General features: G+C 44.4%; 1 protein-coding gene across 6 annotated transcripts in view; it reads left to right on the top strand.

Moving 5' to 3' along the window:
- LOC126542835 (mediator of RNA polymerase II transcription subunit 12-like protein) overlaps positions 1–12,751 on the top strand; it is a 232,660-nt gene that overhangs the window by 88,796 nt on the left and 131,113 nt on the right. For all 6 annotated transcript variants that reach the window (XR_008615000.2, XM_055077484.2, XM_055077485.2 and 3 more), the window contains exons 24-26: positions 2,663–2,789; positions 10,536–10,766; positions 11,393–11,516. Coding sequence is in view for 5 of the 6 variants with exons in the window: in XM_055077484.2 (XP_054933459.2) it covers positions 2,663–2,789; positions 10,536–10,766; positions 11,393–11,516 (482 nt within the window). In the remaining variant the exon portion in view is untranslated. The remainder of the gene's footprint in view (positions 1–2,662; positions 2,790–10,535; positions 10,767–11,392; positions 11,517–12,751) is intronic.

The following is a 12,751-nucleotide window of genomic DNA, read 5'->3' as shown; positions in this document are numbered from 1 at the left end:
ATATTCAACACTCAAGCAATAAAAAGTGCAGTTTGCACTTTGCTCAAATGATGATCAAAGCATACAAGACTTTCACAAACACGTAAAGGGGAAAGCATACTTGCAGATTAAAAAGAAAGAAGTGTGTTTTGTGAAATTACCTGTTTTTGTACGTAACCACTCTTACACATGTTTGTATTGCCCCCCCCCCTTGTGTAATGCCTTTGGGCCTTCAAGGTGATAATAAATAAATAAAATTACCTGTTTTAAAGGGACTCATTGATGTTTTTCAAGGACCTTTTATGTTGTAGTGCAATACAAAGCCTACCATTCAAACTGTCTAAAGGTGCAGGTGTTTCACTGAAAGTGAGTAGAAATATTTAAAACTGGATTTTTCAATCTGAATATTCGCTTCTTAAAACTGTGCACAGATTCCGACAATACTGATTACTGAACACGATGGCAATTTTGTATGCCATGCATCAATGCACCACTTCGTTCACTGTGACTCTGTTTCTTTGCACAAAGCAGCTCCACGCGCTAGCTGTAAACAAAAGAAATTACTCTCTTACGCAAAGAAAAGTTAGTAGAAGAGCATAAAATGCAATTTAAGGCAATGACCATCTAAAGCCAACAGACAATGAAGCCAAGGAAAGCATCGGGGAAATCAGCTGTAATTGAAATTGAAATGTAGAAAATAATAACAAAAAGTCAAATGAAAGTGGACAAAAAGATAATGTGTTGCTGGCGGGAGCTGAACCCTTAACCTCTGAATTACGCGTGCGTTGCACTATCAATTGCGCTATGGTGACAGCTATCAAACCAGCCACTAACTTGGGTATTTATGTTTACCATATCTAGCCCTAGGAGTTAGCCAGATCCACTCAGAACCAAGGTGGGTGGATGTGGAACTTCCTTTTTCGCCCGATGGCGTGCAGGCAGGTGGCTAATAAACCCTCGCATGCTACCTGATGACATGAAGGCTGCCAGATTCGAGACCCTCGCAATGAATAAACCAGAGAAGAAGGGGAACCAAGGCGCTCTATTTTGTTAATCATGGCCATACAAAGTGAACATAAATAGCCTAGTTAGCGGGCGGTTCGATAGCCGTCGTCGTAGCTCATTTGGCAGTGCAATGTACGCGTAATGCGGAAGTTGTGGGTTCAGCTCTCACCAGCAACATGTTATTTTTCGTCCACTTTCATTTCCCTTTCTTTATTATTTTCTACATTTAAATTTCAACTACAGCTAATTTCGCCGATGCTTTCCTTGGCTTCATTATCTGTTGGCTTTATATGGTCATGATTAACAAAAGTGAGCCCCTCGGTTCTCCTTCATCTTTAATTTAAGGCTATACAATATTGTATAGTATGTACAAGCAAAGTAGCTCTCCCTGTGTGGCTTTTTGGTTACGTAAGGGTACACGGTTTGGTTGCACTGTTTCACTGTCGAGCGGCGCCACATGTCATTCTTGCACAACTTTCAAAGCCAAATTAAAAATATATTCCCTTATTTATGGGATACAAGCATGCTCATTTCTGTCACTATGACTCACAATCTTCTTTTTCCCACCACAATCCAAAGACATGTTTGGAAGTGTAGACAGTCCCTTTAATATAGCATATTTTTGCTTGCCAATGATTTGGAAACGAACATATGTTGGCCTTCGAGGGTTGTGATCACTCTCTCTGTGACCCATTTCTCGCCGTTATTAAGCGGCATTGATGCACTACTTGTGTCTCTGCGAACACGCTTATTTATGTGCATGAACTTTACATCCAATGTGTGTTGGGAAGTGTGCTATTGCAGTATCATCTGAAGCCTCATCCCAGTTTTATTTTGTGGCTATTTATTGGCTAAGTCTGGTGAGTCAAATAATAAAAAAATAAAAATAAAGAAATAGAATATAGAAACCTCACATTTTATTTTTAGCCTAGTTATTAACATGATGTGTGGCACACATTAGGTTGGATGTTGCAGAAAATAAAACTTAGTGCTTGTACTGTCCCTATCGAGACCTCACCTCTGCCTAAGAAATACTTATGACATCGTTAACTATTCATCATTAAGCTTGTGTTTTCAACACATGTTTAATAATGGGTAGGTAAGGCTTAGCAAAGTGTCCAACTTTGCTCGTTCCAGGATGCTCCAGCAATGTGAACATGTGTTGGAAGTTGTGAAAGTCAACCTCCAAGGTATATTTATAGGGAATAATCGGGCTTCATTATCCATATGGCAGTCAGCTTGCCCCCATTTCTAGAATGTCCCACCACTTGACACTCCGCATCAAATTAAGAAAGTTGATGGCAGTGCCATCCGTCAACTGAAGTGGTTAGTGCACTTCATTATCACTCTATGGCAATTCCCAAGTAAAAATTTCTAATATGGCGTTCTTGAAGGCTGCCGGAATGCACTGCTGTTGGCCACTCCTCATAGTAGGAATCAACAGGAAAATGTTATTGCGGTGTGGTGTTATAATTTGAGGGGTGGGACTGGACTCCACTTGGTGCAGTTGAGGAAGAGTTTTGGGTGGACCTGTTTGAGAGTGCAAGGGCTAGCATTTTAATAGGTTAGTTGGTGCCTTATGTGGCCTTTGTAGAGCTGTCGGAGCACTCTGGAACGACAGGTCAAAGATGCTGTGTTACAGGAACTTTAGCTGGCAAGTGTGGTACCATGCCTGCAGGTGGGGGACCTGTCCATCCATGACAACCTGGCAGTCTTCACATGCATCCTGGTGGCAAGGCGGTGCTTCTCCCTCCAGGATTTCGTCGTGCATGTGGCCATACCCTCACTGCTCTCAGCTAGTCCTGGTGTGTTGCTGTCTTGCATTCTGGGACTTGCTGCGTCTTTGTACAGCAGGAGTCAAAAGTTTTATGGACCACATTTTCTGAGAAAAACATGGAATTTCCAAGTAGACAGTGGACATAGCCAGAAACTGTTCTAGACTTCAATAACTGTTTTTATTTCTTATATTCAACAATTTCAAATAGTCAGTTCTTGAATTGAATACTAATCAAATAGTAAGAACTATTTGATTCGTATTCAAAATTTCGAATACAGTCGACAACCGATAATTTGGACTTCGTGGGGAATGTGGATAAGTCTGAACTATCGAATGTCCGAAAAAAAAAACGAATGTATCCAAAAAGAATCACTTGATTTACATTTTAAGGCCCCTGTGCACGAAACAAGTGGTCGATGCGTTGCTGCACACAGTTCCCCTTACATGCAACCAAGTTCGCCTGTATTTGATTTCTCTGTACGACAATGCAAGGATTGCAAAGGCATGAGTCAGATCCGCATGTGTAAGGCTCCAGAGCACACGGCACATCATCTTCCGAATCAGAGTCACTGTTTGGAGAACTTGCTCATTTCTCATCGTTCAGTTTGGCACACGACGAAACCGCGCTGTCGACGTCTGCAAAGTCTCCAAATCTAATGGTGGTAGGAATCGGCACACCGCAGCCCAGTAGGTAACTTATGATGTCTACATTTGAGTTCGTTGTGGTAGGCGGCAGTTCAGCATCTTCAGTTGTGGAGTCAGGCTCATTCGGACTGCGACTCGAGACTCATTTGGAGCCGAACTGCGAGGGCACCGTTGGTGTCATTTGACGCGGCCTATCTATAACTTCATGAGAAAGACTTGTTGGAGCCAGCACAACGCTGTCTGGAATGCAAACTATACAAACAAGTACAGCATGGCAGAATGCTGTGCGCAAAACAAGCTCAACAGAATGACAATAGTGGGCCATGCGCGGGGGTACAGTGGCTAGAATTGGGAAGTGTGATAAACGCGCCGTCTTGTGCGTGGTGCTTTGGGAGGAAACTGCCAGGGGGCGCTGCCACACACATGCATGTCGGCCGCGACAGCGGGTAGCAGTCGCAGCACAGGGGCGCTGCATGGAATGCGATCATCCACGCGTGCTGTCCAACATACAGTAACAAATAAGAAAGCTTCACAATATATATATTCTCGCTCGTTCATGGCTGCAAACTGCTATAGAGTAGCATAGCCCCTTACGAATTAAAAAGCACCAAAGTAACAATCCGATTGAGCGCGCGTTGATGGTAGAATGCAGCTTGATTCACCTGGTTATCGAACACAAAGCAAGAAAATTCCCAGTGGTAACTTGGAAGCAAACATTTTATTTTCAACACACTGCATGTGCAAACAACAAATTTTTTTAAGAGTGGCTTAGAATCCGTTTAAAACAAACCATTCTCAGTCATTGGTGATGTTTTGCTAAGTGATTTGCCCTAGCTGGTGCTTTTTTTTTTTACGAGACCAAAAAACATTTCATTTAAACAGTTCACAAGCAGTTCAAACAGAACGTTGTCAGCCTCTGCTAAGTGTTGTGCCTGAGCTTCAAGTGCTTCTTTTCACGGGAAGGCGCTCTCTCTTTGTTGAGTGCCTTCGGGTAGAAGTGCAAATGGGTGGCCAAAAAGAATTTTGTAACCTGGTTGGTGAGGCAAGGGCCATGCTGTGCACAGCCTAGCATGACGCCGTTTTTTTTGCAGGCAGGGGACAAGCTCTTCCAAGCTGTCACTGTGCAGCTTGTTGTATCTGAACCACATCGAAAAAGTAGTTTCAAGGGTTTCTACATATGAGAAGAGCTTCTCAGAAGGATATATGAGGCCCTCATTATGCAACAAAGAGGTGAGGCGTGCAGACATGACACAAGAGTAGAGAAGTGGACAACACGGACGCCGACTATCAACTAAAGGGAGCACCGAGGTGAAAAAAAGAAAAGAAGGAAAGACAAAACTCATCTGCGCAAGCTCTGGAATGGTATCACCACGTGTCAGTTGGGTACATGTGCCGGTCTATGTGAGAAATAACTGTTAAGGCACTTAATCTCTTCCTTATGTAAAGTAATCGAATGCGTTCAGCCACAGTGGCCACTGCTACACTAGGATAACCTGCTTCTAATAGGCGCCGGACCTGCGCATTAAAACTGGCGCTCATTTTGTGCATACATGATCTGGTGATCTGGCATACATGATCCGGACGGACGGACGGACGGACGGACGGACGGGCGGGCGGGCGGGCGGGCGGGCGGGCGGGCGGGCGGACGGACGGACGGTATGAGCGACCTCTTTGGAATGGGGTGGTGGGTTGCGCCACCTAGCTCTTGTTATTTTGTTGCCTAATGTCCTACCTATGTTAAAAGAAAAAAAAAATGTGCAATGAATTTCTATAACCAAATTTTCTTACCCCCTATTGTGAACTTTGTTCTTGCATGTCTAAATTTTTTTTCGTTTCCCCACTTTTCTTCCACCAATCTTCCAATCGCCTCTTGCTAATCTCTATTCCAGACATGTTTACTTTCCCCTTGCTCTCAATGAACCCAAGAGCGCTTCAAGGAGGCCAGTAATTCCTAAGGCATCTTCACATTCAAATAAAACATGCTTCTTCATTTCCCGAGCTTTACTGCAGCAAGCAAATGCTTCTTCTTCCTTCTTATAATTCGCTTTATAAGTGCGTGTTCTAAGGAATCCTGATCTCGCTTCGAAAAGTAGTGAGCTTCCCTTTGAGTTATCATAAGTTGTTTTCTTCCCGATTTCGTTTTTTCCTCTTAATGGTGGATCCACACGACGGACGAAATCCGTCTTTTTCGCGACGGACTGCGCATCACGTGACTACGCGTCACGGATTTGTGCCGTCCGCGCGTCGTCCGCGACCCCCACGGACGGAAAATGCCGAGCTATTTTTCGCATCCGGATTTTGGGGGTCGAATGCTGCGGATTTAGCCTAGCATGCTCCACAGTCTGGCAACAAGCGCGGCTTTGGGATCTTTCTGAAACAGCTTTATCGCTGCTGACACCATTCGTGCCCAATTCGGACAAAACAACAGCCGTTGCGGCCAACCGTCGTTTCCTTTCGATCTCCATTTTCATTCAGAGTGAAAACACCTATGAAAAAGTCTTTGTTACACCGATGGCGCCATCTAGAGCGAGTAGAAACAAGCAATTATAATAACTTACGGCCACTGAGATCCGCTCGGGCCGCCGCAACATCTTCGAGGCCATGTTCAGCCAATACAGCCACTCTAAGCCTACACGCCGAGAATCTGAGTATCGCTTTCGGAAACGGTGTCCACTCATCACGAATACATTGTTGTCGAAGCTTCTGGACACAAATTTAAACCAAATACAATCCTCAGTTTGAAAGTTACGGGCCGCACAGTGGACGACGACGACTTGACAGGTTCGAGGCGGACGGCAGTCGCTTCGGGCGTAGCCGCCATCTTTATTTTTCCGGCGCGGTCGTCTACTCAGTCCGTCCGTCGTCTGGATGCGCTTCGCAGCCGGACGGGCGGCGGAATAAGCGTCCGCGGCACAGATTTGCGCGGAGCCGTCCGTCGTGTGGATACACCATAAGTAGTTACTCATGGCAGGTTTCTTTTCCATTGCCACCACGCATGAGATTATCTCTGTCTCTCTGACTTTCCGCTTGACATACTTTGTTGCTGTGTTGCTCACCCTACAGGCCGCATACTTGCTGGTAAGCTTCCTAGTTCTTTTCGTCCACTGTGAATCAATGTTTTTCCTGTACAGGTAGCTGAACACTCTCCCAGCCCATTTACTTTCTTCCATATTCCTTAGCCGTTCGTCATACTCAATTTTACTGCGAGCTTCCCTCGCTTCAAAACTAGTCCAACCCGTATCACCCTGCATAGCTTCATTTGTAGTCTTCCTGTGAGTGCCCAATACGAGATGTACCGCTGACCTTTGGTTGACATTAAGTCCTGATTGTACCCCTGATTTCAAGCAAACAACCGCATTTCCAAATGATAAGTCCTGGAACTATTACACCTTTCCACATACCCCGGAGCACCTTGTACCTATTGTAACCCCACAGCGCTCTGTCTCTCAGTATGGCCACATTTCTCTTCCCCATTACTGTTATTGTTTTTTCCTGTGTTTCCATATATCTATTGCCTTCGTTTATCCATATACCAAGGCATTTATTTTATGTGAGGTATTTCTTGGCCCTGTATTGTCACTGTTTGTTCGCTGTTTTTGTTGAATACCATAACACCTGACTTTTTAACACTAAATTTCAGACCTAACTTATCACCTTCTTGTCCACAAATATTGGCCAGACATTGCATATCACTTTGCTTGTTAGCCTGCAACACATGTTGTCCGCATAAAACAAACCTGGAAGCTGCTGCTCTACTACTCTACCTGTCTGTTTGTATGAGAGATTAAACCTGATATTACATCAGTGCGCACCCCCTCGCGGCTCCCTGCCGGCTGCTTCAATGTGCCCTGTAGGTGCTGCTTGCCGCTCGTCACATTTCCCCATTCTAGCCACTGTAACCGGGGTGCCGGAAAAGGATGTGATGGTCGCGATGTTGTTGCGACCTCACAATTGAGGCAAAGCCTCCAAGATCAGCAATTGCAGTTAAATTTCAAAGGCGTAGAGTAGCGATCAAGGCAAGGCCTCAGAGATTACTGTCTAGCGTGTAATCTGTGAGGCCATACTTGTTGTCTTGTCGAGGTTTCCAGAGGAGGTAATGGTGGCAGAGTTGGTGTGTGCTAATCGAATCTTAGAGCTGGCGGCTGTCCAACATATCGGTTGTCTTTACACATTAAGTCTATGGGGCCATTGGCGGTGCGGCAAAGCTGTCCGGATTATCGGTGTACAATTTATCGGTTGGCGACTGTATTCACACACTATAGTAGATAGCACAAAATTTCTTTTGAGAGTTGTCAGAATAAAAATACATGCTACTTTAGGTGCTCTGTATTGTATGTGCATGGAGAACAAAAGACTAGAACCACAGACTTGACATTAGTTCCTTACCCCATATGACAGGCAGTGTCAGGCAAAGTGCTGTTAAACAGTCACGGAACTGACAAAAAGCTCCTACTGCAGTGCCTGTGCTACCTGTAAGCTGTTCATCCTATTCATGGTTTCTGCTTAACCGTTTCCATCTGTAAATGGTGGAAGTCTACTCTCTGACCTTGCTTTGTTGTCGCCATTGCTTTGTGCTGTGCCACTTATTACTCTAATTGCACAGGGAAGTGGCCCATTATGAACTATTTTATGAGGTACGGAGTTTGCTTTCTCCCATTGCTCATGTCCATGCTGCTAGTTTAGTCCAGTGCACAGGGAAAAAATGTTTATGTAATTTAATAATTATACAGTAGAACCTTGTTCATACATTTTAGAAAAAAAAGAACATAAGAAAAGATTGTACTAACCCGGAACATGTCCAATCAAAAGTCGCAAGAAAATTGACAGTCTTAACTTAGTTGACATTTGTAATGCGAAACGTTAAACGAATCGTTGCAGCACAAGACGCTGATGCGCGCCAAGCTGGTGGGGGCTGAGTGGCCCAAGATGCGTATTGTTGTTTTTGTGGCCTCGGCAAGCTTATGCTTGCGTTCCTTGAATTTGGCTTGGGTCAGGTGGGCAAGTACTGTGGGGAAGCTGCTGTAGTGGGCCACTGCTGGTCCTGATTGTGCATGCCTCGCAGCTGTTTTTGTTTACATAGGATCCAGTGAATGGAAACTGTATCATGTGATCACAGTTTGGCGATGTACTGAAACTGGTGATGTGTCCACTTGGCACAAATGCACGTGAGCTGGTGGCGCCCGAGCGGCCCAAGACGTACATTGTTTTCCTTTGCGAAACTGAAACGAAATCATGGAGCAAGATAACCCAGGAGGGGAAACTTTACCCTCTCTCATGGTCAGATAATGTCATGGTCAGATAATGGTCAGATAAGATTTAGCCATGCCTCGTGCTCTGCAAACTGGCTAAAGTTAATGCATAGGCTCCCTTTAGGCTTCTAAAGGGAGCCTATGCACTAACTCTAGAACTGGTGTGCCCAACGCATCATCTCTCACAGGCAGTTAAAAACATTGTCAACTTCAATCGGGCCTCCCTCTAGATTTTGCGGTGGGCCAGTATGGTCTCGCAGTCTGGGGCTTTGTGCTCGCGGGTCAGCTTCGTCAGCCGTGTGCCGAAGCATGTCAAAAGCATGTGCAAAGCGCTGAAGTCATGAACATGGCACAAGATAACTAGCTGCATGACTTCGTTGCACAATTGTAAATGAGCAACTGACTGGGTCAGCAGACGACGTTCGGTGGTGCACTCGCTATCTTGTTTCGTGGACACGGACCGACGTTACCTTCTTGCCATCTACTGTGCAGTGCTTGAAAATGGTTTCCTTCTGGCCATGTGCGAGGCTAAATCGGCGCTTGCCTGTGCTGGCGCAGTTGGGATGATTCCTCTCCTTAGTTATCTTGCTCCGTGAACGAAATCGAGCTGGTGGGCGACTCCGGAATATGATGCCTATGATGCCGCCTGAGCGAAACATGACACTCACTTCGCACTGCCTGCAACTGGAAATGGTAGCGCATTTGAGTTATCATGTTAAAAGCGTGCAGTACGCTTCCAATGGCATTGCGTCACATGTGCTGCGGAACAGATATATGAAGGTGCTTTTCTCAATAGGTTGGCTGCGATGGCTGTGGATATGCCGTGCAACGACCCGGGAGGAGAATAGCTGGTGCTGGAATAGGAAACTGAGTGCACGTTGGTATTTTCACATGAGACGGGTGGGCGAGTACTGCAGGGAAGCTGTTGCAATGAGTGCCGCTTGTTTTTTTCTTCATCAAGAGTGCCTCTTGCCTTTGTTTGTTTTCATGGCATCTAGCGGATGGAAAATGTATCCTGCAAATCGCTGTTTGGCGATGTGCTGAACATTGGTGCAGAAAGATTGTGTTCTCTGGGAACGTATGAATTGGTAAAAAGAAGGGTAACTGTATTGGTAACTGTATTGGGTAATTTTTTTGTTCTCTATCACGAACATTGGCACCGGGAAATCCTACGTGACGGGGTTGCATCAACGAAGTTCTACTGTATTTGTGGTGTTGGAGGGAATGTAATGTTAAGAAGCAGACTTGATTGCAATGTGTAAAGGTCAATTGCTATTTGTTCTTTTTTTTCTTTTTTATTCACATTTGCAAGATAGCTGCTTATAATATACTCGGGTTTATACAGCAGTTGTTAACCTTTGCTAGTGTCGGCCTGATGGTTTGAAAGACTTACTTAAACAGGGCAAGCATTAATTAATAATGCTAAAGTTGGTGAAGCTGCATTCACTGACTGCAGTTTTGTAAGTTATCTGTTTAAGGCTACTCTATGGCTTGAAGGAGTCGTGCAGCATTTTTAGAACACTGTAGATCTGCTTAGTCACTAGACAGTTCTGTCATGAATATCTGAACCTAGTATAATTGCTCTACTCAAAGCAGCTAGCCTACAGTTTTGTTCAAAAGCCCACCTGCTCTTTCTTTTAACTTCATGAAATTCCCCCACTTTTCGTGTACATTCCTACACACTTATATTCACAGCAGCCATTTGCCAGACTACATTAGACATCATGGCTAAGCACTGCCTTTGACGGAAGCAAAAACAAAGAACTCTCAGTTCTTTGTTTATGAAAGCTTTTATGAAAGGTTTTGTATGGCCTTTTTAGTGTGTGCATGTTACTGAGGCTTTACTGTATATGGGTTTTTCTGGTGGTTCTACCTTGCAGTGGGTGGAGCCGCAGACCAGGATGCAGAGTCTGGTGCCCGGCTGACATGCCACTTACTGCTGCGCCTCTTTCGCACTGTGGACTCCATGCCGCCTGTTGGGAGTGCCATACCCCTTCCGCGACCTCTCTTTCTCATTCGGTCTCCGTGCGATCGGCATCTCTTGTCAGCTGCTCACAGCAGCATGCGTGTTGAGCCAGTTCTTGCAGTTCTCAAGGCCATCTTGCTGCTTGGTACGTAAGCTGTCTTGGTGCAGTTGTAGTCTTTGTCTAGCACTTTTGCTGGGGATATCACTTTCAACATACATTCATTGGATCAGTCAGTGGACAGTATGCTCATCATCGGAATGCGACATCACATTGTAGGTTGTGTCACAAAGTGAAGGCCATCCTAAAAGGCCTAGGTCAAGAATATGGCCTTCGCTTTGTCAGCGGAACGTGAACAGGGGTTTCTTGTTCACAAATAAGGCAAAGCATAAGAGCTAAGCCTAAATATTTGTCTTTATTAAAGGGACATGACAGACAAACACTAAATAAGTTTAGGCTGTTGGCTTGTTCCTTCAAGACTCCACGCTGCTTCGGTGATAAAGAATCAGGCTAAGTGCTACATTCAGCTGGGTTTTCTTCATGGTAATGTTTCTTAACCTTGACAGTGTAATTTCAGATGTGAAAAAATAAGGGAAAATGTTTGAGAAAATGCTGTTTAATAAAAGACACATTTGCACCTTTCATGAAAGGTCTCTTTTTACGTATTAACTGGTATGCTGGCGATGCTCATTGTAGCACACCGATTTCCCCATTTCTGTCGTATCTCTTGTGACTTGGCATCACATAATATTGATGAAAGCATGTGATTACAGGCGATGCTAGCACACCAGCCTTGGAGGCCAAAGCAAAGCTGGACTCGAATCAGGGCAAAGGGGAACCCAGCATCAACGACCTTCTTGGCCCAATAGATGACACAGACTTTGACCTCAGCGTCCCGTGAGTGTTCTTGTTTATGTAAACAATGGTATAGTTGTGCACTTTCATTTTGAGTTATCAATATTGTTTGAGTAAGATGCATCACATGGCCGTTGGTGCAAGTCCGCTGTAACAGGCATAGCCAATTGAGCACAAACCTTATGCATGGTAACTTTTGACTAGTGCTTTATTTTAGGGGCGTGCGATTATCAAAATTTTCGAATATGAATAAAATACGAATACTTAGCTTTGAATGTTAAATAATGACATGCGCATGCATTTATTGCCAAGTTGGGTTATTCTAAAATGTTGGAACATCACAATTACTTTGTCAGTGGTAAGGAATTGGACTAATAAGCCATTATACTAAAAGATTGTGTATTTGGCTCATGTTAACTTGGAAAACTGAGTAATTCCCACTGGCTGTCTGTTCTCGCCAACCTTTGCCCTATTATACAGCATCAACTGCCTGTAAACTTCGAGGCATTTGACCCTGTGCCAGCTTCACTCATTGTATTTGCTGTTAAGCAAAAAGCTCAGGATTAGGGGTGCACCTGCAAAAGAGTGCACCCTCACTGTCCACAAACCTGTGCCCTTTGCTACTGAGTGGCTGACCTTTTTGCAAAGTTTAGACGTCCAGTGGTTAAGCGTGCTTTACAGGTGAAATTTTGCCAGCAGCACTAAATTATCATAAAATTCTGCGCAGTATCAAACGCATATTCTTAACATTGACGAAGCAATGCACTTAAAACGTACACGTTCACATACAAGAAAAAGGACATACACAGGTGCTGGACTGCAACTACTGCATTATTGCTCAAATATTTGCCTTTTTGTAGTGTTGCTTGAGAAGCACACGCATTCTGACAGCAGTGAGGCGTGAACAAAACCCAGAACACCAAAATAGACAAAGATTATAATTTTTAGGTTCCCACTCTAGATATAATCCAAGTCCAAGGTAGCAGCATGCTTTTTCAGAGAATGATACCAAGGGGGCAGCTGATACACCTGCTTTTCATTTGTCAATTTCTATTGCTTCAAGTATTTTCCTTGGTTGTTTTTTGTATTCCTTGCGCACAACTGTGCACAGGTATATGCAGGGAATTGACCTTTTTGACAGCGTTGTGTTTATTTTTAAATGTGGTGCGGAACCATCCGTGAGCATTGGTGTTTGCCCATGCAAGTGCCATGCTATGACAGCATTTTCGTGCTTAAAGGTGATGTGGGCGAAAACATTGTAAATGACTACTTGCAAG

This window comes from Dermacentor andersoni, chromosome 2, assembly GCF_023375885.2.
Source record: "Dermacentor andersoni chromosome 2, qqDerAnde1_hic_scaffold, whole genome shotgun sequence".
NCBI lineage: Eukaryota > Metazoa > Arthropoda > Arachnida > Ixodida > Ixodidae > Dermacentor > Dermacentor andersoni.
Note: the sequence above shows the minus strand (reverse complement) of the source record. Positions and strands in the feature narration are given on the sequence as shown.